Below are 26823 nucleotides of genomic sequence, written 5' to 3'. Positions count from 1 at the left end.
TGTGTGGGGAGAATCTCAATCCAAACTATGCCCCTTATCACACCTCCCTATCAAATACCATTCGTGCCTTGCCACAAGCACTGTGTTGTTGCCTGGCTTGCTGGCTTCTTCTGTGCTCGTTGTAATGGCTCAGTATCAAAATCAGGCTGTTGCCAAAGTTCAAGCAACACTGGAAACCACGTGCAATTGCTTCTATTAAGGTCACTAGTTAATGAAATATAAAAGACATACCAAATAATTGCACTCCAAGGAAAACGTGAGCAACCATCCTTGCACATCTGATATCCAAATCATGCCTCATGTGCCTAATACATATGTTTATGGTGCAACATTCACACCTCCTGACTTGCCTACACTGGTGCTTTCTAGACTTAAGCATGCATGAAGAATGCATGGTGTCTCCAATCTGCCACACAAATCACTAAATTAGATGCACAGGCAGCTTCTACTGCTTCACAAGAGCTTTCTCTAAATGGATATTTTATATTGCACCAGTCAATTTTAAAAACTGAAAATATGCTTAGGAAAGTTGCAGACTTTTCCAAACCTGAATTACAGTTTGAGCCTGCAAGGTGTTGAATTCATTGGATTTAGCTCAGCAAAACTTTCCTAGAGTTAATCATGGGCTGAAAAGTACACAGGTGTATTGCTCCTCTTTGCTGCCTTGCTCAGGGAGCCTGTTGTGGGGGCAGGAGGAGGCAGGCCACCCACCACTGAAAAACAGCCGCAATCCCCCAGAGAGGGTTAAAATGGCCTGGCTTCCTCTGGTAGAAATGGTGCCATAATCTTAAAGGCAGTATATGAGCCTCTTAAGAGTAGGTTAAAGACATAGTTACTTTAACATTAAAGGACTTCTGAAGGTGTAAAAAATGTACTATTTAATGTGGCATCTTCTTCCCTCAGTGACAGACTAATTCAAGTGTATCTTTTCCAAATGCTTTTCATAGTTAACTAAATGAAAACTTTTTTATAAAAAATGTTGCCTGCATTAGCAGACTTTTATGGTCTGAAAAACATGTTTGGGATTTCTGTTAAAAGGAGAGCCTGAGCATCAGCTCCTGCAGCAAGATCAATTGAGGAACTAGGTCACTAGAATTAACTGATAAGACCTGACTGGAAGAAATGCAAATAAACCTGTCAGATCCTTGCCAGATCCTTCTCAGCTACTTTCAGAGTTATCACAGGGCCAAGGAACTGGGAGTGTGACTCAGGCTGGCCCAAGTCCTACTAAAGAAGTGTTTGAAGAGCTTTGCATTGATTTAATTTGTCTCTGAACTGCACACCAGGACTAGATTAGCATAGAATGGAGACACTTTTCAGCACTTTGTCAGATGCAGAACTGTGATGGCATTTTGCTGCAGATCACCTGCTTTGTGTTGCCTGGAGGAGCAGTGTCTTGAGTGGCTGTACATTGGCTAATAATTGAAACAGAGGCAGGGCACAACGCTGATCTCTAGTTTAAGAAGGCCTTAACTAAACAGACAAGGTCTAAAAGTCAGTCACTGAAAAAGCACAAATGCCACTGCTGTGGTGGCATCCCCGACTGCTAGTGACAACCAAACTTCTTGCAAGGAATTGCATTGCAGAGAAACAATCTTCAACAATTTAGATCAATTCTCCAGGTTCAAAGACAAGTATTTCTCTGTGTCATTGTGATGGCTCTTATTCAGTCATTCCTTTTTCCACAGCAATGGCAGTGATAGCTTACTTACACGATCACATCTGCAGTTAGCAAAAGCAGTAAGAAATATTTAGCTCTTCTACTAAAAGATCAGGGCTCATGTGGAGACCACAGCACAGTATATCTTATGAAATGGGCTCCATTTCTGGCCTAGCATTTAGTGACTGCTAATTTTACTTAGCCACTAAGAACTATCTCAGGCAGCCCTGGTCATCCAAAGGCATTTTCTCAAGGAGAGTTGGTAGGCTCTTCCCATAGCCAGCCAAAAGCAAAGAGTAAAATAGGATAAAATTACTTACCAGGCAGCATTAACCTACAGATCACACTGGGCACGTCTTTTTTTTTTTTTTTTTTTTTTTTTTTTTTTTTTTTTAAGAGCTTTATTAACTATATTAAAGCTTCCAGATGGCATATTAGAAAATGTTCAGGACCTTCTATCAATGTCTTTGTTACCAAACAGCCAAAGAGAGATTGGATAGCAATAGAGAATATTAAAAGCACGACAAAAAAACCCTAAATATACTGAACGGATTTTGTCTTTCAGAGAAAATACAAGATGCTACAAAAGGATTAATTCAAGTCCTACTGAAGTCATGATCAAATGCCACTGTTCTTTAGTGGAACGAGGGATTTCAATGAGAAGAATTTGTGCAAGAAGCTACAAGTGAGTGGGGGTACCTTTGCTCGGCGGGCGGCTCTCAGTTCCCCTTCCCCACTGTCGATGACCCCCGTCGTGTCGGGGGGCAGGCGCCCAGCTCAGGGCAATGGATCCCACTGCAGCGTCGCACGACTACGAATTACTCACTCGTGCCTGTAGTTGCCTTGTGCTTCCATTCTTCATTTGTACCATTAATTAATAATAATAGCCCTTACTGTTTTGTTAACAAAATAAAGAATGGCAAAACCTGTAAGGAACACAGATGCTGGCTAATAAGGATGATCTAACCTCTTTGGGTAAGTTTTAAAGACTTAGGCACAGTTTGAGCGCTGCTCTGAGCTGAGGCAGTGTCGCGTAGCTCTGCCCTTTTGTGCTCTGCCCTTCTCAGACAACGGCATGGGAAGGCCTTCAGCGCCTACCCCCTGCCAAATGCAATCTTTCTTGAGGCATTTTGCTAAACACAGGGGTCCCCAGGCAAGGCAGGGTGAGTGACCCCATGCCAGCATCGTGGGGTCTTCATGAGGCCGGACTGCCTTGCTGCCGCTTCATGCGCAGGCAGGCGCTGCCCTCCTTCGGTTCAAGCATCTCTAGCTCATTTTCTAGCTAAGTCAAGCACAAGATTGATTTTCCATTTCCAAGAGGCAGGGGTGTAATTCACAGTGCAGCTGCCGGTGAAAGGCAGCACCAGGTCCTGAGACTGCTGTGACACTGCAGCCCAGCACGCTGAAGACGAGAGAGGCTTTGCATGCGTCTGTGGGCACCCGGGAGGACGAGCGGTTTGGCTGCATCACGAGACGATCCAGCCATCTTAGTACATAATGCACAGCCCGTGCAAGCTGCAGGAAGGGCTCTGCATTGACTCTGATGGCCATCAACCTCTTCCCAAAAAGATCTGTAGTACTGGGATCAAGCCTGGAGCGTGGGTTGTACTCCCATTCAACCTAAGGGAAATACATAAGAAAAAGGGTGCAGGACCTTTGGTATGTGAATGGGTACCTCACTGTGTGTCTGAGCACAGTATAAGCAACTAGACTTGTTTCTGTCCTAGTCTTCTCCTAAGACAAAGAGGAGGATGCATGTGCAGAGCATAAGGCAGAATTTGAAAACCTAGTGTGATTTCACAGCTAGAGTCAGCTTATCAACTCAGAAGTAATTTCCTGCTCAGTCCATTAGAACAGGTTTAAACTTCATTTGTGCCATTCACTTCCATCTTCAGTCCCTCTCGTTCATCTCTCAAAGGTTCCAGCTCAGGCCCATCCTGTTGGGTTTCTTTGTTCCAGTTACTTCTTCCTTCATTTTCTGTCCTTACAATTTTAGGGTCCTCTTCTTTTGCCTTTCTTTCCTTCTCCTCTTTGGCAAGCATACGATAATTATAGTAATTCATGATGAATAGGAATGTTCCTGCCAAGACCATCACAGCTCCACATTTAATGAACATATATTTATAGTCCCCAAAGGTATCAATAAGAGTTCCTGTAAAACATACATTAAAAAAGAAATTTAGACACAAAGGCAGGAATATTGCTTTTGCAGCTCCTAAATAAAAAGGGACATTCTTGTAGCATTAGGATGAAATAAATTATTCCTGACCTGTTCAGTTCTGATCCTGTGAACACTTCACACGTGTCCCGCTTTATAGTTTGCAGGTAGCTACATTAATGTCAGTGGTACTATCGATAATTTGTACAGTTAAGCAGGAGACAGAGAACCTTTATCACAACCTCTGAATTTGCCAGGCACCCCTGCTTTTTCCATGCAGAAACAAAAACTCCCCATCCCTTAGTCTGCATACACTCTTCCTATTGACTTCAGCAACCACCCGATCAGGTAGATGACATCCACCCAACTTGGTAGTCCTGAGGCTGCCAGCAAAAGTGGCAGCTTTCAGGAAGACCTCTGTGAGGTGGATGGTGGCCACCAAGTCTCATCCCAGACCACTGACTAAGACCAACAAATTTATTTTACCACGGGTCATTCACCAGTCTCAGAGGGCGCTGACTCTTGGTCACAGCTGCCCTTTCTGCATTTAAACGTGTGACCTTCAGATGAAAGGGCACTGCGTGGAACTGGAAAACATTAGTTCCAGGGAAAGCAAAGATGATGCTGTCAACGTCAGATAATTTCAGTGCCAAGACAAATGTGACAGGTTCCTCTCAAAGGTTAATGCCTCAGCTACAGAGTTACAGAATAATTGAAGGGAGATGGCTTAATTGAAATGTCAGTGTTCTCCATTATGTCAGAATGTAATGCAAACGTTATTGGGATTATGATCCTGAGTATTAATTCCCATTTATCGGAGTAACACGGGCCATTCTTAACATCCCATAGGCTAATTAAAGTAGGACCTACTTCTAACCTGGCTTTCATAGTACAGATAGTCCTGCTTTAAACTGGCCCATCATCCATTACCTCCCTGACTTTCTGGAATATGTTCTCCTCCTTAAAAAGAGAGATCTTTAATAACTTCCCGACTGACTCTTAATGCTGAAAATCCGATGATTAATTATCCCACCACATACTCACACTAACAAGGGATTTTATGGCTACTAAATAGATTTACTGACGACAAAATTAATAATTTTAACTGGTTTTGGTCAACAGTTTTTCCTGAATAATTCCTGCATATCTTGGTACACTGTTTTCAGTGCACTGTGTTTCTAATGCTACTTGTGAAACATCAACCAAATGCTAATTGCAACAATTTTTCCTTTTCTGCTAATCAGGATGACCTAGAGGTCTCCTAAATAGGTTTCAACAAGAGCTTTAATGAGTAGAGTATTGGAAAATTCAACAGTAGGATAGTCTCGCCTCTTTTCCTTTGAGAATAAGATAAAGTCATAAGACACACTGGGAACAATTTACTTAGTTCATTAAAGCAGAACCCTGCAGTAGGTTATTAAAATGCCTAAGAACCAATAAATTTGCTGTTTATTATAATGGTGGGGAAAACCCTAGAAAACTAATATTACTGAGTATTACACAGAACTGTTTTAGCCTCATTAGCAGTCTTTGGTCATTAACTTAATCTTCCACACAGAAAATTATATAACTCAGAAAAAGGTCATTTTTAAATTGCATTTTCTTTAGTTTGTCATTAATTATATAATGAATCCCTAAGAAAACAAGAGGATTCAACTACCTCTGTCACACACTTTGCACTACATGGTTATACAAAGAATTAAATGGCTCTGCAGATGTGTCATATTGAATAAGGAGCTTAGCCAGCTCTTAAGTTTTAAATCCAGGAAATGGATTTATCTTGCTTTCTCTCTGTGCAGTCTTTAAACCTATTTGGAAATGCTGTCACATTCAATTAGCAGATTTTAATTTTTATATATATCCAAACACATACAGAACACACAACCTAGTTAAGTATTGTAGCTGTACAGTATACCTGCAGGTTACTGGTAAACAAACCAGTTATTGCAACTTGCATACAGGTGAAATGCAAATTTGCACAGAGAGGATGATACCTGTAGCGTGATAGGATGTCACCCACAAATCCATTTAATTCATAGCCATGTTAGATTGGATTTGACTCTACTTGAGCCAAATGCTGGATTCAAACATTATGTCTTGCAGACGTAGTGCATACTTCCCCAAAAAATAAATGAACACATGCTATAGAGGGAAGCAAAACGAGGCTCTTAATCACAGGAGTTCACTGCACCACTTTTCTTCAGAGGCCTGTAGGCATTGCTGGAGGGTTTAATAGTGTCAGCACGGACTTTTGAGGGTGTCTAGCTCTGGCACAATTTCTTGCATGAGTGTCCCTTGGGGCTCTACAAACATTGAAATTAACTACAGCCCATAAGCTAGACCCAGCTCTCTCAAAGCCAAGAAACAGTCAATATAGCAGAACACTAAGGACTACAGACACAAGGGCCTTGCACCAAAAAGCATGCTCAGCACACAAGCTGTTTACAGCATCTCCCTAAACACAGATCACAAGGCAAACTAAGGATGTTTTTCACAGGTGAGGAGATACTCCACAAGAAAAAGAACAGAGAGCTCAGTCATTTTCATATTTGTTTTTTACTCCTTAAGTATTCTAATAAGCTATATTTTTCAATTAGTTTTTTAAGAAAATCAAATCTGCTCAAAACAAATACTGCACCTCAGCAGTATTTGCCTCAAATCTATCAGATGTGCTGAGATGACAGAAATCCATAAATGGAAATACTCAAGACTTACCTACACTGTAAACTATTGAAACAAAAATTAAAATATTTACATGTGATTGCTGGGTCCAGCATAGCCTCAGAGACAAATAGCAAATATTAATTAAGACCCTGGGCTTGAGTCAAGAAAAGGAATTCATGGTGCTTTACTGAGCTTAGATTACTGTGGACCTCAGCCTTTTGCCACAGGCTTTCCAGGAGAAATCGCCTCAAGTGCAAGTTGCTTTGTGAGGGCTAGCCCCACTGTGCAAATTCTGTTTAAATGTTTGAAAAGATCAGGGAATAAAATCCTCTTCCTTTATCCAGATCACCCCCCTCCAGAATTGTTGACTTCGACTGAGGTACTGAACAGAAAAGAGTAAAGCAGAAATGCTGGAGTAGAAGTCTAGGACCTGCATTCCCTGTCTAATTACAGGGGAAAAAAGGTAGAAAGAAAGAAAACACATTTAGAATCACTTCTTACAAAGCATACTTGAAAGAGGAAAAATATAGGCTCTTTGAGTGAGGAACATCACCCCTGGGTGGTGGGAACGCACTCACCTCCAATCGGTGGCCCGAGGAGGATGGTGCAACACTCCACGATGGTGACCAGGCCAACGGCGCTGGTGAAGCGGGCAGCTCCCACCAGGTCCATGAGCGTCTCGAAAAGCATGGCACAGACCATGCCGAAGGCCAGGCCGAAGAAGATGGAGTAAATGACAAGTCCCGTGTAGCCTGAAGCCAAGGGGCACAACAGGTGGCAGGCGCCATTGAATGCAATGGAGAAGCTGAAAAAATACTGAATCCTCGGCCTCACCCACTTGCTGTTGGCGATGATGCCGGTGGCAGGCCTGGCAATCATGTCCACGATGGCAAGAATCGAAAGGAGGAAAGCAGCTGAATATTCATCAATGCCGATGTGCTTTGCGTATGGTGCCAGAAAAACGATGGGGGCAAAAAACCCCAGGAACATGAGCACGTTTCCAATCAGGTAAATCAAGAACCCTCTGTGCTTAAAGAGGGAAAAGTCGAGGTACTGATTGATTTTTTCACAACAGTCCTTTTCTTCTTCCTCTTCCGTTTTGGTCTCTGCAGGGGTGTATGCGGGATTGCTCATTTCTATGGACACCTTAGTGACCTCTTCTTTTGGAGCCTCTTTCTCTTCCTCCATCATCTGTTTCTTGACTGACTCTTTGGCCACTTTAATGGGCCTGAAGAGAGCTCCTGCCACACAGCAGTTTAATAAAACTGCGCCAAGAATTAGAAAGCTGCCCCGCCAGCCAAAATTGTCAAAAAGAAACTGGTTGAGAGGAGCCAGAGTGCAAAGCATCACAGGACTCCCTGCCATAGCAAGGCCATTTGCGATGGGTCTCCTTTTTAAAAAGTATTTTCCTATGATTATCACAGATGGCTGGAGGTTGAGAGCAAGGCCAAATCCTGGAATGAAGAAAAACAGGTGAGATGATACACAAAGGAAGAGCCAAGACACTTTTCTGCTCAGCTTGCTGTTTTAGGTAAGTTCATGGAAAACTAGTCCACTGGTGGCTCTTCAACATGATACCCTAGAGAGAAACTTTACACAAGATTTCCCTAAACTTCTGGCTGATGAATCTAGGGAATCAGCCCCCAGAAACGTTGAGTCACAGAACATCCCTTCCTTGGGGACTGCAAAGCTTGTGTGTGACAAATGCTACTGCCTCCATGAGTTTTCTCTGTACTAAAGCAAAGCTACACCCTTAACAAATGCTGGAGGGCACACAGACCACCTGCAACACATAGCCTCAGACATCGTTTCCACTACTAATGCAGTGAGCAGCTCAGATCTCATGCAAAAGATTAAGAAGTCTGTAAGTACCCAGCAAAACAGCTACTGAAGATGCTAATTAAACAGGGCCCTAGAGTGTTTCCTTTAATTAAATTTTATTTTTTCTTGCATTTAGATATATAAATGATATTATACATCTACATTGCTAATACAATGCTTTTCTTGTGTAGGCAAAATCTGAAAGAAGAGCTGTTGAATGTTGTAGCAGACCAAAATTTCTAGGGCTGTGTTGCACTAGTAAGTAATTTTTCTTTTCAAAATTTCAATGTGCTGTGTCTCCTTAAAAAGTTAAATTATCAGAACTTCATCAAAATGATATTTTAAAAATGTAGCACATATTTTCTTTCCTACCATCTAGAAAAGGATGAGCCATATTAGAACAAAGCAGAAATGTAATCCTTGAAGTGATTATACTAGAGAACATGAATCCTGAAAATAGGGTCATGCAGATTTTTTCTTGTTCATTAGTCTATATAATTAGTTTGTTTAACTGTGCAGTACATAATTAGGCATATTGCTTTACAGAAGAGAATTTAGAAAGGTCAAGGTCCTCAAAATTAATTAAAGAACACTATCATTAGAAGCTGATGAAATAGAATCCAACTAATGCAGCAGAATTCAACTGATGCTGGTGAGCTTAAGTTTGAATGTTTTTACAAAATTGTGTCTTTTGCCAAATCTAGGATTTGTTTATTAAAAATAACTCAGAAGTTTGAAACAATAAAAAGAAATTGGAAGAAAATATATTATCATATTCTTGGTAGGAAGAGACACATTCTTAGCACAAACTTTTACTTCTAGATAGTTCATATTAGGTAGCGTGTATCTTGCCTACAAGAAGTGCAGACTACATGACACACATAGGGGGCCAAATTCATTCCTGTGAAGATGGGCAACCTGGGAACTATGGAGGCAAAATACAGCATTTGTTATAGAATAGCTTTGCCAGCTCTTGGAAACGGGAAATATTTTCACTTGGGAAGATGCAATACGGTGGATTAGAGCTTGCTTTAACTCCGTATTTCCCAGGGTGTTAGGTTAGTGGAGGAACTGAAACTTCATTTTCACAAAATCATTTTTGCTAAGGATCTCCCACCTGCAGTGGCCAAAAGAACCCCTCGGAGGAGAATAGAAATTAGATTGGCGGCCAGCTACCCACTTAACCAATAATAAACTAGAATCTTTTATTATGTGAACATTAATTTGCAAGTCAGACATATCTAATTTAATACTACCTCATGCTCTTCCCATTAATTAAATTTGGAGAGTTTCGAATTGACTGACTGGAATTTCAATTTACTTTAAGCTTTTGATTGACTTCAGATGGAAATATTTATATCCATTTTATTCCAGTTTGCAGGAACTCCCACACTCCCACACCTGGAATTTTTTGTCAACTAATCCCATTTTCTCCCCAAGGAATGAGAGAGAGAGACCCATTGGTGGTGCCATATGAACAGAACTAAATCTGTGCCAGGGGAGCATCTTTCCCTGTTTTGAATGTGTGTCCCTTGTTACCAGAAATTGGAAATGGGTGGTGCTACAGTACTGCATTGAGTAGCTATTGGTGAAATTCTTCCTTTTGCAGCAAAGGAAGAGCCAACTAGCTACTTCAAGGCTCAACATTGAGAGCCCAGGCAAAGCCTTCAGCCTCTTTATTCAATATGTTTCACCCTCAATCCCTTTTTATTTTGTAGTGGTCTGGCTGATAGGGATTGGACTAAACTCTGCCCAGGTGTGTTTAGCTTTGTTTAGCTTGTGTTTAGCTTTGAAATTTGCGCTTTCTCTTCCAGGCATGAGAGAGGGCCTGAAAACCCATCTCATGCATCTGAGATGGCAGTCATCCAGGACACCATCTCAGAACTCCCTTTTCTTCTTCAAAGTGCTATAGGGAAACAAACGGTCACCACAAAAGAGAACCAGGCTTCTGCAGCACACACAAAAGTGAGGATCCCCTGCAGCCCACAGCTCCCTGCCACCAAGGATGGCAGCGCTTCAGACTCACTGCTGACAGTGGAGCCTGATCTGCATGCAAATGGAAAAGACATAATCAAAAAAGCAATTGCAATTGCTGTGTCTAATCCCTCCACTGTAAACAGGTACTTCCTGCTCTGATCCTCCTCAGAGATTTTGATTAATATGCCAAAGGCACAGGACTGCAGCAGAGACCTCCTCATACCAACTATCTTGTTTTTATCTCTATCCCCGAGAATTATGCGAGTGTGGTCCTTTACGTCATTGTGTTTCCTTTTCAGGCTGACAAGAAGGAGATTAGAAAAACTATGATGTTTACAGGTTGTTTTGTATTCATTGCAAATTGCTTTTATAAAAGTCTCTCTCCTCTTACAGTGATGCCGCCCCAGCCGTGTGATCAGCAGGCGGCTTTATATAATTGTCCTTGAATGCGTCCACGCTAGACCTGAGCAGGAAAAACACTTCAGGCTTAATTAGAAGCATCAACCATGTCAACTGAACTACAAGTGTCTCCCTCTCTTTGTCATGTTCATGCTCCCCAGTCCACATGCCATGCCTGGATGTGGCAGGTCATTACCTAAGACTCCATCCATACAGATGTGTCCATGGAACATGCGTTAGGCCCAGGCATCAACAGCTTATTTTTGAATTTATCCATGGGAGGAATTTGGTGATTTCTATTTCTTGCTGGTTTGTTTCTGGGATCTCTTTCAAGGAAATTGCAATATTTATTTATTCAATAATAGCAGTTTCAGCTAACTACAGTGGCTCTCTGTAGAAAAGAAAAGCCTTAATAGAAGGAATCCTACCTGGGGATTTCTTTGCCACTGTGCAGATTCAATAAAGTGGTGATGGTTTAAGAGAACAGGGTGACAAATATTCTGCCCCAACTTACTTCTCTACCAGCCAGTTTTATTGATTTTAAATGTTGAGCTTATATTTTCCTGTTCACAGCTGAGCCTATACTTTTCACGTTCAGACAGCACCAATACCCAATGCAGCTGAAGTGACAGGGAGAACATTCATTAAACCACACACCTTGCAACCTAGAAAGCCAGTTTTGAACTAATTGTGTCATCTTTTGCAGCAGATATTCTAGTCGCACTGAAACAAACACTAGCAATACCCTACCCAAAATAACCAGGATTATTATAAACATTCAGCTTACAATTAAGCACCGGTATTCACTTTTGAAAGCAATGACCCAGCTCCTGTAGACTTTAAAGTGATGGATGGAACCTACACCTTGGTTCCTTTGATATGAAAATATTAGAGAAGGAAAACCTGAGGTGCATGACGAAAGGTGTCACAGCCATCACAAGGGAGCCTCAAATGCAGAGAAAAGGAGATGCTTTCTTACCTGTAATGAAGCCCACACAGATGTAGAGCTGCAGGATACTGGTGCAAAAGGCAGCTGAGACCATCCCTATGCCACAGAGCAGGCCTCCAAACATAACCACGGGTCGGCTGCCATAGCGGTTTACTAAAATACTGCTTATAGGACCTGGGGAAAAGTGAAGAAAAGAAAAAAAAATCATGTAGGATCATGAACACATGATCGAAACACCGCGTCTTGATTTATTAGGATGCTAAACCACGCACATGAAACACCAGTGCATATTACAAGGCTGATATCATGAACACTGTTGCATTTTTAATGCCTCTATTAAATGCTGTTCTGATACTGCTGATGTTCCAAAAGAACAGTTAATTAAATCTTAATAGCAGTCAACCTAGGTGGAAACAGTTTGGTATGATGGATTTGGTGGAACTCAAAGGAACCAGCCTGATCTTACATTTATGTAAAGAGGTGGTTTAGGAAAGTGCAAAATTATAGAAAGAGGAATAGGAGAAGAATGTAGACACTGAAAGGAAGGATCAAAGTCTGAAGAAGTAAAACATGCAGCTAGCTTTGAACAGAAGAGGAAAGAAGGGAGTTCTCTGGTAGTCACAAAGAGATGGAGGACCATCAAAATATCAGAATCATGAAATAATTTATGTTGGAGAGACCTCTGGAGGTGTCCAGTCCAACCTCTGCTCAAAGTAGAGTGAACCTTGAAGTCAGATCAGGATGAGAAATTGAAAAGAGAAAAAACAAACTGAGCAGGAAAGGGTGTTTGGTTCAGAAGTCAAACTGTGAGAGGTTGGAAAAAGATTCTGCATCAGGCCCAAAACCTTGAAACAAAATGCTGCAAAAAATGGTAAAGGAAATGAGGCAGAGAAATATAAGCAACATTTAGTATCTTCTCATACACCTAATACTTAAAGTACTTTGTAATATACAGCAATCATCTTTCTGAACCTAGTGTACCTGTTTGCTTTCACTCCTGCAGTTATCAATAGCTCGCGGCATCCCCAGAGAGAATGTGGGAAATGGGTGTTTTAAGCTTACAGGCATTTCTGAAGAGTTTGACTATGGAACCTACCTCACTTGCATATTTATCTCATTAAATAACCTCGGGAATAGAGCCAGGACTCCTTCTAGACTCTGGATATCCCGATGCATGTGGGACCTGAAAGCTCCAGCAGCCACTCAGTGTGCAGAGAGCATCCCAAAAAGATATTGGCTGGTACTATGTTCAAAAATAACCTAGGGAATATCACCTGTCCGTACACCTGTAACACACAAAGTACTTTCAGCTAGACTCAAACACTCATAAAAGAAATGCTTGCAAGCTGAGACCTAGCAACACCTCAAGAGCTATGTGATCTGCAAGATGGTCCCCTAGTTCACAACATGCAATTAAAGCATGTGTAAGAATATAAGTATGTGGCTGGTTTTGTCTCCTAAACTTGTAGCTCTGTTCACGTATATGTATTTCTTCTGCTCACAGCATTACACAATTCAATGTAAAGTGCTAGGAAAGAGATTTATAAGATACATAAGACATAAAAGATTAGCAGAGAGAGAAACAGGCATCTTTTGCAGGCTGAAGCATCTGGGTTTTTCAGATGCTTGAACTTGCCTCAGTGTCCTGCATTTCAATAGAGTGATCCAGTGTTCTTCAGGAAAGCCACCAGACTGTTCATCTGCAGCCTGAGGGGAAACAAGTTTTTCTATTTTTCAATTTTCCACATGTCCGCCTTGCTCCAAAATCAATCCAATAACCCAAATAACAAAGTGCACTTTGGACTCCCTTCTTCTACAAGGGCACTTAAAACCATGGAACATCAGAGGGGACATAGGACTTCTGTCCCCCTAGAGGGGACAATCCAGAATAGAGGCTGCAGTGGGTGGAGAGCGAAGGGGAAATCTCATATGCCTGTGGCAAACGAGTGCATCCTTCCTTTGCAATTGGGGCAGCCTTAATGAATGCAGAGTGTCCTTAACCCACAGCCAGTACCTTGCTAAGCCATGGAAATGCAATTGCTGCAGCGAGGGTCCAGTCCCAAAGGCGCTACCTGCTTGGGCCATGCAGCGCTCAGCAAAGACTCATGGCAAACTTAGGAAGCCACGTAAGCCTTTCTCCTTGGCACTCTGAAGCCTCAGCTAGCTTCAACCATCGATGACTGAGGGTCCAAGACCTCTAAGGTGCCCAAGGCAGTCAGCTGGAGGAGAAAGATGCAAGCAGAGCCTCTAGAGCAATCCTTTCCAGACACTGCAGGGACCACAGTCATCTGTGGCCATTACGAGTTGTCTACCTGCAGGAGAAGCAGCGGTCGGACCTCGCACTAGACTCCAGAGGACCCAGTCCAGTCCTCAAGCACCCAGTAACCCAAACTTCCTTGAGCTGCTGCTCCTCGGACCAAGGCTTTCTAACAGCCCTGAGCGGACCATTCCAATGCACTGAAGCAATACAAAATCACATCCCCAAAATTACTTCCACTTAAATCATTTGGTGCTAGAGATCTTCCCAGGCGATTGTCCACGGGCGCTAACGGAGCCGCCTTTCAGAAGCTGTCCCGTCTCCGCGGCGGCTGCAGCACGCGATGTGTCACTTTGCTGTGCACACTTCAGCTCGCCCACGCGGCCGGTGCAGACCCGGAGCCCGGCACGCACACCTGCACTCAGCCCTGATGTCTCAAGAGATCTGTGTAACACCCAGCAGGGTCAGACGAACCTCTCCTGCCACCTAGCCACATGCCACCTCCCCGACACATTTACACACTGACCGGCCATCAAACGTGCAGTGTTCTGGGCAGGGAACATCCAGTAGCTCGAGACAGGGAAGAGGAATTAAGAAAAGTGAACAACAAAGCTGAGACCGCAGTTGGGGAAAATAGGAAACATGATTATTGCTTGGCTTGGAGCTATTGCAGAAATTAAAAGTGTGACAGCCTCTGGAAACATGGCAAAATTGAAAAGCGGGACCTGTCATCTAGCAGTTATTCAGCGCACATGAAAAGAATAAAGATGCTGCGTGTTACTACGCAGAAACCAATTACGGCGCCGGCGTGTGCAGCTCGGCTCCCCAGGCACCTCTTACCACCTGGCCAAACGCGCAGGAACCGCGGGCTCTGCCCTGGGAGCCACGCTGGAACACCCTGGCAGCGGGAGGCATGGGGAGCTGGGCGTCGGGGTGATTTTTGTGTATTGGATAATGGAATTGGGGAGGACAGGGCAAGAGAAACAGCAGGCCAAGCTCTCGGAAAGCCGCTGTTTGCTTGGCACGAGCTTGCAGGATCAGCAAGGCAAGTGCTGACCGATTCCCAGAGAAGCCACTGCGAGGAGCAAAGTCCATCTGAGCAGCGCTGGGCAAGGGCTAAGGAGGAAACTGGGAGGAAAAGAGAATCCCTGCCTTGCACTCGAGTACATTGAAAGGACTACGATGCACTGCAGTCTGGGGAACAGCAGCTCACGCCAAATATCCCCTAAAGACACTGCTGGCATCGCGGCACCTCCACAAGACAGACGTGGTGTAAAGCACTATTCTCAGCCCAAGTAAATCACGATGGTTTAGTGCTAAAGCCCCTCTTTCCTCATGCCGGTGGCAGCTCCCTTTCCGCTGTTAGCTGGCATGTGAAAGGCCATGTCAGAGAAGCTGATTTTGGTGGCACGTGACACCCAGCAAGTCGCCCACAGGAAATCAAGCAATCACTCGCTCATCTGTTCACTTGTCCAATTACTTCTCACCTTGAGGAGTGAGTTTTTGGAAGTGAAAAGGAGCCTTAAGAGGAGACTGCAACATGGTAAAGAAAATGCCAAATAACCTGGACCACCATCTCCTTTTGTCAGTTATTCCTGTTGCACCACTGCCCCGCACTGTAATCCAGGCAGGATCAAGACATGGACTGGGCATTTAACAAGAACCATCAATCCAGAGTGGCCCCAGCTCCCGCAAGAGCAACAGCATGAAGCAGACACCTGAACTGCCTTTCGTTTTTATCAGTAAAATTCATGAATCTTTAATGAAACACAAAACTTCCAGTTCTGCTGAAAAACACCAGTATCTTTTTAATAAGCACTCTGTTTAAAATGTTCTTTTCTCCTGCACTTTGGACCATATACTTATGCTTTTTTTATTGAGTTTGACTTGTACAACATCCTTTTTTTTTTATTCCTTAAACTGACAGAAGCCTCTTTCCCAGTTTTGGGACTTTGGGCTTGGCTTGGCCCCACACTTCGCAGGACTGACCTTCTAGTGGTGAAGCAGCACAGGGCTGGTGCCAACATCCTATTTCTGTTGACACGACCTTAGGATGGCCATAGAGATGTGAAAAGAGACCCAAAGCAGCCCCATACCATGGACCATGTGTGGGTCCCCACGGAGCACCCCAGCTGCCCCCCATTTTCCCTTCACCAGTGACCACCATGACCAAAGCTCTTTTTGCACAGGGAACTTGGCCAAGAGAATAGATAACTGATATTTTCCAAACTGCTTGAAAAAAACAGAAACTAGTAAGGAGCTCAGTGACTATGAGGAGTCACTGGGGGCATAAGGAGTGGGTAGTACTCATCTGGGAGGAAAGAGGGGAGGAAATCATTTATCCTAATAAAACAAAGTCTATTATTACACTCGTAGTAAAACAGGGACAGGAGCAATCCTGCAATTTCCTCGGTAATAATCTCATTCCCTCAGCGGGATAACAACACTGCCTTTGGCCTTGTAATTTATCCACCAGAGTACCAGCCTATTGTACCAGAGCAACCTTCTCATTACCCCCTAAATGAAAGCAAGTGCCCCAGCGTTATTAACATGCTGCTGGAAACTAGCAGCCTCCCGAGGCAGCGCAGATCAGCAGCCAGCACCCGTTAACGGTGCGTGTCCTGCAAGGGAGGAAAAATCGGGGTGCGGGGACAGGTCAAAGCAGGGGAAAGCGGGGGCACCTCCTCACCCGCAGCGCTGCAGCTCAGCTGCCTTGCTGGGACAGCGCTCAGCAGGCTCCTGCTGCCAAGTGGTTGCTCGCACAGTGGCGAGGAATCGAGTTGCTGCAGCTTGGAGAGCTGCTGCTGGCAGCTGACCTGTGGTAACCGACCCCGCATTTGTCAAGTCCGAATTACTGGAGAAGGATTATTAGAAGCTGTTAACAATTGTTTTTTTCTCTCTCTTTTTTTTTTTTTTTTTTTTTTTTTTTTGCACAAGGAAATGTTGAGGGGACAGTCGTGGTAGCAAAGACCCCTCAGCCAGTCCTCAAAGAGCAAGCTACAAGGATCAGTGCACCCCTGAACCTCCGTGATGCCTTGCGTTACACTTTACGCTGCAAATAATAATTTTAAATAAGTAGCCATAAGTCCACAATACCTGACAGCAGCCCCAGGGACTATGTGTCGTTAAAAGTTGCCTCTCCCTGTTCTTTTTGGGTGAGGAAAGGGATCTGTAAGTTAAAGAACAACTGAAGCAGGGGTGAGACTGCATGGACATCTGTTACTGCTGAGCATCATCAGGTCACACTCCATGGTGCTGCTCTCCGCAGCAGGACTGCACTGGGAGCAATGGGGATAATGAACTTATTGGAGAACCAAAGCAGGAGCCACCTCCCTCTTCCCTGCATCCATCCTTGCAAAGCCAGTCTGTGACCTCCCGGCACAAATACGCGAATTTGCCACAGCAGCATCCTGATTAAAAAAAAGGAAACACAAAGCAGAAGACAGGCAAGCATCAAAGAGACAAAGTGTCCTCCTCCTTATCCAGCCATCTTATCTGATCAGGGCCTCAGCATTTCAATTTCCAGATTGCACAGCCGACGTGCACGGGTCCTGGGGCATCCTGAGGAGCCGCAGGCCAACAGTTCCCAAATCAGGGCTGGAGCCAAGGTCCTTCATGTCACTTCATATCTGGGCAGTGAAATAACTGCTCCCGCGCAGGGCTGGCGTCCCGGGTGCTGAGCACACAGCTGCTCACGCTCGCCGTTCTCCCCTGCTCACACTCGCTGTTTTCCCTGGGCAGATGGTTTGGAACACGGCGCAGCCACTGACCTCCTGAAGGTCACAACTTCACCTTTTTCAAATTTCTTAGCTTTTTTTTTTTTTTTTTTTTTTGCTAACCTTTTGCTTCGGCAGAACCACAGGCTTTTATCCACTCCCCAGATTGTCTCCATGTGAAGCTGCAGGACATGAGCGTCCCACACTACCAAAACACCCACCACCTGCAAGCAGAAGCTCTTGGCTAGCCACCCTAATGGCTACTTTGCCCCACAAGCAAATTAGGGCATGTTTACAAAAGGACTCTGTCCATACCCTGAGACACCCCCATAACCTGACCATAAAAGTCACAGTGATGCTGTGGGACATCCAGGGGCGGAAGGATGGTGATGCTGCCAGGTAGGTTGTCATAAAAACACCCTCCTTCCTGTGGCAACACACAACATTCATACTGCACCGACTGCTGGACTGAGCTTTAAGACACTCACATATGACTTGCTTTAGGGGATCATAACTTACTTCTGGACCTAATATCAGCCATGAAGCATTAGAAACCCGCCCCCCCAACCAAAACCCTTTGCCTTTTTTTTTTTTTCCACAGTTCTTATTAATCTCTGTTTTTATTAAGTCTATCACATCTCTATTACTCCTGCCTGGTGACCTTGCTAGCTCCGATGAAGGACAAAATGATAAAGTTTTGTGACCAAGTCCACAAACACAGAAATATTTCACCTGGACCTACAGTGCTATTATTGCTTTTAACTAGAACAGGGCTATTTAAAAAAATAAAAAATATATAAGCACATGTGTGGTGACCTTGCAGGACTTGAGCGCTCTCCAAGAGCCAGTAGAAGTATATGAATCTGCAGCACCATCCATTACAGGAGTCACGTAATCCTTCACGCAGCTCTCTCGGTGAAACCCAAGATCGCAGTGGTGCTGCTACACTCAGGATTGCACTGTCATGGGAAGAATCATCATTTCAATGACACAAGGAGCCAAACTGGTGCTTGGCAGGACTCCATGGGGAGGCCACAGCACGTGGGAAGGTGGCATCATGAAGCCACCATGACCAGCACCATGGAGCTGGGACCAAGTGACCATCTGCCCAGGACACGATCCCTGGCTGCCCACCAGGCGCAATGCTGTAGTAGGATGCTGCCTGCCCTGCATGCTGGATAAACAAATAACTCTTGTTGCAACCTTAAAAAAATCTCTAGGTGGAAAAGCACATGGCCAGGGAGCCTGTAGCCCTGCTGGAAACCTTGTGATTGAACCAATATTGTGAGCGCTTAATCAGAGAGACATGATGCATCACTACAGATCACCCGGCCAGGGGTGCCCCAGAGGACCACAAATGGCTTGAGGAAAGGTTACACCTCCCAAGCCCTAACCTAAGCTCTGCTCTTATTTACCACATGTTCTTGACAAAAAATCCACCTCAGTTTCCCCTTATAATCCTGTGGTACTTCCCAACTGTTTGTAAGCCCTTGGGACATGTGGAGAGCCTTGTGTGATGCCTTCTCAAGTGAGAGGAAGATTCTGATGAGGTTTGCACAAGACTAGGAGAGGAAATAAACAGTTTTGATTAAGTAAAAACTGCAGAATCAAACTCATTATTAACACTGCTTTATGTCAGTGCATGTTATAAGGTCCTTTCTAAACCTGTCACTGCAATTTATCATCCCAGCAACATAATAAAATATAGCTATAAAATCTTGGATTAAATGTTCAAGGTCAGTTGTCAACTTACAGCTTCCCAAGAACGGTGCAATCTCTCCCTTGCTGCTTTGGCAGATACTCCATTAAAAGGTTACACACGCTGGGAGAAAGTTTCTTTGGAGAAATGAATCAATCGTGGGGCATCTCCAGAATTAAATCTTCAGACTTTCGTCCAGTTTCAAAATGATAAATAATAAATAACAGGGATAATAAGCACGGGCTAGCTTCAGGCTGAGGTTTTTACTTCCAAAATATTCTCTTTTTTGTTGTGTTGCAAAAGGTGGCTGTTTCTGTCTTAGCAAAGCAGATATAAGGCAATTCCGTAATTTTAATAAAAATCTGGAGATGTGAAAACAACATCTTGGATACTTCAGGGCTGTATAACAACAGTACCCAGAGCCAAACACAGACAAGTTATTGAATTAAAAACAGCGTAAGCTCCCTGTACATCTTATGTTTTCTATATCAACAACAGAAGCAGCAAATACTGCTACTAGCTGTATACACACACACAACCTAGCTGTTCAGAGCAAAAGAAAGGGAGAAATTCTTCAAAATCAGGGGAAAAAAGCTCATAATTCTCCTAGTACAGCCACAGATATTCAAGCTCATTGGCTGAAATGACTCTATGTCAGGATTTGGTCCACAAGCTTCACTCAGATGGCCTCTGTTATTTCATTACAGTGATGAAAAGGATCAATCTGGCCACAGAGTCATCATAAAATACCTGAAAATGCAGATATTGTCCTAGGTATTAAATTATTCTCTCTATTGTAGCACATGTGGCAGAAAGGCTGTTCATTTTTCAGACTCTAACAGCTGGCTGTAATAAAAGATATTAGTTCTCCCCGCAAACCTTGCCTCTCTCAGAGCCTTAGAGGAGACTGTAACAGCTATGAGAACATTGCTGCTATTAAATTAGTAGCATCAGTATTTCTTATTTTTAGACTGTTTGGCTGCTTCCCCCAGTGCTGAATAAGGCAACTAGATTACTAGCAAATTAATATCGGTTACGTCCTCTTTCTTGGGAGCTCAGCTGCCTCCTGCTTTCCTGGGGTTATGGTCATCTCCTTGGGTTTCTCTAAGGCCTAAATTGACACGTCTCCCTAAAAAGGCAACTCTGGTATTGTGGGCACAATGCGGGTAAGTGGCGCAAGTCAAGAGGCATCAAGGCCACACATTTGGATTTTCTGGCAATAATATTGAAGATCGTCTGCCTGAATGAAATTAATGTCTGTATGCAAGGCAAGACCTTGGGTGCCCAAGTCTTTAGTTGTCACGAGTCCATAGCAATCAGCTCCACAGCGCTGCTCTCATTCAAGGTAAGAAAAGAGCTCTACACCTAGACAAACAGTGTGGAAATACTCCAAAATGGAAATCCTTCCTTATCAGATTGACAGAGTTTCACCCCACAGAATTTCGTCAGAGAACAGCAATGTTCCCTAGTGCCCCTCGTTCACAAACCTCTCAACTTGTTCTGCAGCTGGAAACACGGCGGTTGCAATGCTGGCAAACTACAAGCACCTGGCCGTAAAGTCCAAGCAATTCACTTTACTGCCACTAATCTGTTTTACTACTTGTAATATAGTGACAAAATTGTTTTCTGCAACGCAGCCCAGATTAAGAAACTAGGGGATAGGACACATTAAAACTTCTGCAATATATATTGCCAGAGCCTCAGCTGGTGTAAAATCATTTCCTAGGAGAATTCAACCAAACCTGAAGGGCAGAAACATTCTTGGCTGACAATCTGCAGCCTTTTTTTCCTGCAAAACTGGCGCTGCTTTGGTACTACGAGCCAAAGCCTCAGGTGGTCAGTGCAAATCTGCACCCACGCTCTCCAAGCCGGCCGAGCTGCTCCAGTGGAGGTCTGGGTTTGCTTGTGGAAGTGTTTTCAGAAAATAAGCTTCCCCTGCATTATGTATGAAATGCAAACAAAAGCTCTGTTATGCGGTAAGCAGCTCAGCCCAAAGAACAAGGCCCTGCACCAAAGCCCATGCCAAAGGGACGAGGTTTGTGGACAAGAGCTGCCGCAGGGGGGACGTTCGACTCTGCGCCGTGGTCTTGGCACGGAGCATCCCCGGAAAAACTGCAGTGATAACTACGCTACTGGTTACTCAGGACCACATTAAAGCTTACTTGGGCGTTTCCAGCATCCCTTATTTTCTAAAAGATGTTCACAAGTAAAAACACTGTCAAATTATTTTCTAAGGTGGCAGCAGAGCAAATGAAGCTGCACAGAGCTGGCGTCACAACAGCTCCACAGGCACCTTAGCCGGGCTGGACTTAGGGAGTGCATAGGAGCTGCTGTTCCCTTCCTTTAATGAGGATTTCAAAACCGTTCATATGTCAAACCCACTCTGGTGTTAAATGCCCAGGCAATCATGTTGGATGTGCTAATTACACCCTTGGGCACCTGTCCTTCAATTGCTCGATGTTCTGTAAACTCCCACCTCGTCCACAGTCACTAGGCAGCTCTGCATCGCTGCAAGCCAAGGGGATCACCCAAGTGGGAGGGAAGATCAGCATAAATCTTGCTCAAGAGCAGAGAAAAGGAGGGGAGGACTATTAAATGGACAACTCAGAACAACTGCATGCTGAGTGGGAAGGCACGAAGGCACAAGGTTATCTGCAATTAAGTCCAACAGTGCCCATTTCTATCATCGTCCGTATCGCGGCCTCGCAGCACCAGGCAGGGTGAAGTTAAACCTCTTTGCAAAAAGACAGGGAACCCACAAGAAAACAAGGAGCCCAACCTCTTAACAGAAGCTCAAGGCTTTGCAGAGCTGCTCTGAGGCAGACCAAGCCTTTGAGCGGGCTGCAATAGGGTGGACTATGACAGGCTGGGGTCCAAGCACTCCAGTTCCACACACTTTTAAAGCAAACAGCATCCTAACTTCCACTGCCGCCTGCACCCTCCAGAAAGCATGATACTGCACATTCATAAGGAAGCCAACAAACAAAGTCTCTTTTTAAAAACAAGAATACTTTTGGAGTTGATTGCATAGTCAGGAAAAATATTAATGAATTTTCCTGCAATTACAGAAAATGGTTTCTATCTACATCCTATTTTAGATTTTATCACAGACATCCCAATTTTTCATTGTTGGATATGATGTAAAACAATATCCAAAAATGCAAGAGCTAAGTTACATGTGCTGCTTTATAAGCAATGGGAATGATCAACTCTGGCTATTTCATCGCTCTGCTTATAACCTGCCACAACAAACAAGCAGCTGCTCCATTTATTGCTCTATTCCAGGCTTACCTTTAGCCAAAAACTGGACCTCGTTATTTTATATCCTGTTGGTTCCTCGGGCTTGTACCTGACCACCAGCACCACCAGAAAAGGCACCACACTCAGAAACACGCAGCAGGGGGGATGCTGTGTCCCCGTTTGCGTGCCAAGTAACCTACTTGGGTCAAAGCAATGCAGAAGCACCTTCAGAGCACGTCATCTCCACAGCTAGGTGCCCCAGAGCATTATTTTTCCTTAATTTCTGGCTTTACGTGATGTGTGGCAGCACAGTGGGTGCCCAGGCTTACTCACCTGCACCGTACGTCGTGGCCAGCGTGATGGAGGAGACCCACGCGATCTCACTATAGGAGGTGCCAAAGAAATCCTGGATTTCTTTGAAGAAGATGGCGATGCCCTTGGGAAAGGCGTACGCGAAGCCGATAGACACGAACGCTCCGAACACCACCACCCAGCCCCAGGCGCCGTCGGGCGGGCTGGCGCCAGGCCCCGCGGGCGGCATGGCCGGGCCGGGAGGGCGCCCGCGCGGCCTCCTCAGCGAGCCCTGGAAAACAAAGCGCGGAGGCAGCGTCAGGCCCGGAGGGGTGTCCCCCCGCACCAGCGTGTGCCACAGCACCCAAACGTGGGGTCTACCTCCTACAGCGCTTACGCTGAACATGGATCTCGGGTTTCGGGTGGAGAAACCCAGGCAGGGGGAGGAAATCAGAGCCGTCCCACTCGTGTGCACCCTGCCCTTCATCTCTGGGATACCCACCCTGGAGACAGTCCCCTCCAGAACAGCCCCACACTGGGGATATCCCCTCCCTGGAAATACTCCCTTCCTGGGAATACCTCCTCTCCAGGGATACCTCCAACCCAGGGATTCCCCCCTTCCTGGGGATACTTCCATCCTCAGGGATACCCCCACTGCCCGACAGAGCACCCACCCAGCCGCACGCTGCTCTCCCCTCCAGAAACTGCCCCAGCTTTTCAGCATGTTTCCTTCATTTTCCCATGCCTGGAAAGTTATTCCCCTGGGGCATTACTATTATTTTTAGAGCATTGGTGGTGCTGGGGGGCAGCCCCGCCGCTCTGTCCCTACCTGCGCCCGGGCAGTTGTTCTCAGCTGGCCGGCCCCGCAGCACATTGAGCTGCCGCCTCCTCGTCCCAGCTCTGAGCTCGGGCACTTTGGCCCTGTTTGCTTTGCTAAACCCCGCCGGGATCGCCGCACCCGCTCGAACCTCCTCCTGCCTGAAGTAGCAGCTCCCTGGGTGGCTGGAGGAAAAACCAGCCGTGTGCCCTCCCTGCCCTGGTTTCACAGGAATCCGGATGGATACCAAGGGAGAGCTTGGGCACTGTCCCACCTCCCCGCCCGGAGAGGGAGAGCCGCTTCCCTTGCTCTGCAACCACAGATCCCAAGGGAGCCAGGTCCATGCCGTGCGGCATCTCTGCCAGGCATTAGTCTATGGGAGCACCAAGACTCCCAAGTAGCAAAGGAGGACCAGAGGGTGCTTTTCTGTGGGAAAACCGCACACTGGGCACCACAGGTGACACAGGGAGACTTTCTCCTGCACCCTCAGCTCTCTACTCATTCCTTAATCTCCCATAGAACTGTATTCGGTCCATTTTTGGAAAAGATAACCTAAGGTTCAGAAAACGAGTCACAGCTTACCCATCCATGCTAATTTGGTGTGCAGAAACAGTGCTTTACAAAATGTCATTTAAGCTTTATGCAAACTTTTAAAGATCCCGTTGCAAAGTCTCTGCAAGATGGTGTTTTATTACTACCTTTTATTTCTTCCTATACAACTGAGTAAACTTAAAAGGAACAGAAGATCTTTACACATGGGTGTCAGAATCACGGTGTGATGAGCTGCAGAATTTGGTCACAGAACAGTCTGGATGGACTTCATGAGCTGCAGGTATCCTTGCAACTCAGTCATCGGCATGTAGGACCTGGGACCCACATGAAAGGAGTGGGACTTTACAGAACAGGCTGCATTTTCTTAGCTCAACACAAAATTGGAGCTAGGCACAACCTTAGCGCAAGGGGGGAATGGGGAGGGCAAAGGGAAAGACCCCACAGAGAGTAGGATAGGGAAGTGGGCACAGAACCAGCAACAACCTTAGGTTGGGAAGAGGAGCTCTTTCCTCCTGCCAAAACGCTTGAGTCTAACGTAACATTGAAGAATTTCCTCTGCAGGGAAAACTAGCAGAGCAGCTTCACATCAGATCCCGGAGCGGGAAGCAGCACCACACCAGAGATCAGTCACAATCGAGGACAGTTTCAATTTGTTGGCAAGTGGCGACTAAATTGATTAAAATTGCAAAACCTTTGTACCTGACTCACGTCCCTTCCGCAGCTCTCCGTGGAAACAAGCTGCAGCCTCAGCTCAGCTCTGGAGCGCTGAAAGTGCCAGGCAGGGGGAAGGGGAGCGAAACCAGCCAGAATTTGAAGCTCTTCCTCTCCCCCACCCCCATTGTCCCCGATTCTGAACTTAGCAAAGCTTTCCATAACATTTCCAAAATACATCTTTATACACTTTTTTTCTTTAAATCAAATGGCCTAACATTTTCCCACCTAACTGAAGCCCAAGGTTTGACAAACACTGTTCTTTAAATAAGATCACAAAAACTGGCAAATGCAAGCAACTAATGTCAGCAGATTGTGCGTTTTCCTTTTCCTAAAAATAAAGAAAAAAAATACACACAAAAGAAAAAACCATCAACTGGGCTCCCCTGAGGAGGGAAAGCATTTCTTCCTATTCTCAGTGGGCTATTTTGATATTTGGGAAGAATTTGTAGTCTTCCATGCAAGGCTTCCTTCTATGTTTTTTTTTTTTTTATTACAGCCTAAAGTAAAAATTATTACTTATAATTCTCATCAGTATCAATATTTATCAGTATCTTCCTCCACTGAGTCTTTTAAAGTCAATTAAAGAATTTTAAATTGGGAAACAATTTAAAAACAAATAAATAAACCTCACACTTCATCTTAACTACAGCTCAATCCATAGCAGCATGGATTACTATTTGGAAAGAGGTTGCAATTCAACAAAATCTTTCGTGCTAGACCCCAAACAGCTGCAATCATCCTGACGACCCATGTGCAGCTCCTGTCAGCTGAGGGCAGGACGAGCCTCATCATCCCTGCACCAAGTCCCCTCACCACTATGTGTGACCCGGCTGCTGCAAAACCCATTCCTCTGCGTTTATCCATGGGACCACCTGGGAATAACTGCTGATATTTATGCTACAGGCTCTAATTAAGGGCAGCCGAATGTGCCCAGCACACTGTTCCTATGGGAGGAGGCAGGCAGGGACTGTGGGCACCGTCCCTGTGTGTGAGCAAAGGGCAGACGGGCCCAACACGGCAGATTCCCATCCCTTGTCACAGCCACGATAGCACCGAGGCCAGGCGGACACAGGAATTCATAACGGCATGAAATAACCCACACTGTGGCACCAACGAAGCTCCACAACAGCCCCAGACCCGTGCACGCGGCCTGGTGCGCAGAGCAACGCGGCTGGCAACGCTGCACCCCTCTGCATCACAAAATAAACCGAGCAGCGACACCGCGGCTCCCCTGCTGCAGGATTTTAATCGACAGCCCAAACAGAAACATTTGCGATGACAAAATGACGGGTACAATTAATTTAAATCTCATAACTGGAATGTTTGCACCGGGGAATTAAAGCAAATTATTCCTTTGCTGTTGCATCTTACTCTCATTTGCATTTTAATCCCAGTAGGGCCTTGCTCTGTTATATTTGGAAAATGACTGTCTAAAAAGGGAAAAACAACACGGTTGAAGTGCTCAAAGATGTGCAGAGAATTTAGCTATTAACTTTGCTGGCAGACATGTGGCTGCACCAAGCTCTGAATGGCTAGAAATAAGCACAAATACTGCCTTTTTTTTTTTCCCCAAGCAGCCTGGTAGCATTCTGCATTTCGCACACCAACACGGGCAAGCAAACGGCTGGGGTAGAAGGTTGTATTGAAGGTGCAATTACACATTAGCCAGAGCAGAGTAAATCCTTCCTCTGTGTGGTACAAGTAAAGCAACTCTCCACTGAAGGACACTGTGTGCAGAGGGAAACGTCTTCGTTACCGCCCTGTGGCTCTCTAATCCCAGGGTCAAGCCTTGTTTGCCTTGCTGGGAGGTTATACCACAGGATAATCAATGCATACTTTTTTGCTTTCAGTAAACATGCAGTGAAGAAAGGCTGTTGAAGCACCCTGCTTATCCGTTCTTCTTCTGAAC

The 26823-nt window shown here is 45.0% G+C and overlaps 1 protein-coding gene across 1 annotated transcript; it reads right to left on the bottom strand.

The window, feature by feature from the left end:
• Nucleotides 1–3252: 3252 nt before the first annotated feature.
• LOC104574252 (monocarboxylate transporter 2) lies at nt 3253–23081 on the bottom strand. The gene is made up of 4 exons (XM_010221503.2): nt 22874–23081; nt 11659–11802; nt 7061–7936; nt 3253–3812 (listed from the first exon to the last, which is right to left on the bottom strand). Exons 1-4 carry the CDS (start codon nt 23079–23081, stop codon nt 3520–3522), a joined length of 1521 nt encoding a protein of 506 aa, XP_010219805.2. The 3' UTR covers nt 3253–3519.
• Between the last annotated feature and the right edge of the window lie 3742 nt (nt 23082–26823).

The sequence above is a fragment of the Tinamus guttatus genome, unplaced genomic scaffold (assembly GCF_059628265.1).
Source record: "Tinamus guttatus ecotype Peru unplaced genomic scaffold, ASM5962826v1 Tinamus_guttatus_pri_ptg000307l, whole genome shotgun sequence".
In the NCBI taxonomy this organism is placed as follows: domain Eukaryota; kingdom Metazoa; phylum Chordata; class Aves; order Tinamiformes; family Tinamidae; genus Tinamus; species Tinamus guttatus.
The sequence above is the reverse complement of the archived record's forward strand: the minus strand, read 5'-3'. Positions and strand labels throughout refer to the sequence as shown.

Bases quoted from the DNA above. Each gene is read 5' to 3' on its own strand.
- LOC104574252 (XM_010221503.2), bottom strand. From the start codon at position 23,081: ATGCCGCCCGCGGGGCCTGGCGCCAGCCCGCCCGACGGCGCCTGGGGC. The intron at 11,803-22,873 runs GTGAGTAAGCCT...ACTTTTCCCCAG, and splicing joins GGCCACGACGTACGGTGCAG to GTCCTATAAGCAGTATTTTA. The intron at 7,937-11,658 runs GTAAGAAAGCAT...TCTTCATTCCAG, and splicing joins CTGTGTGGGCTTCATTACAG to GATTTGGCCTTGCTCTCAAC.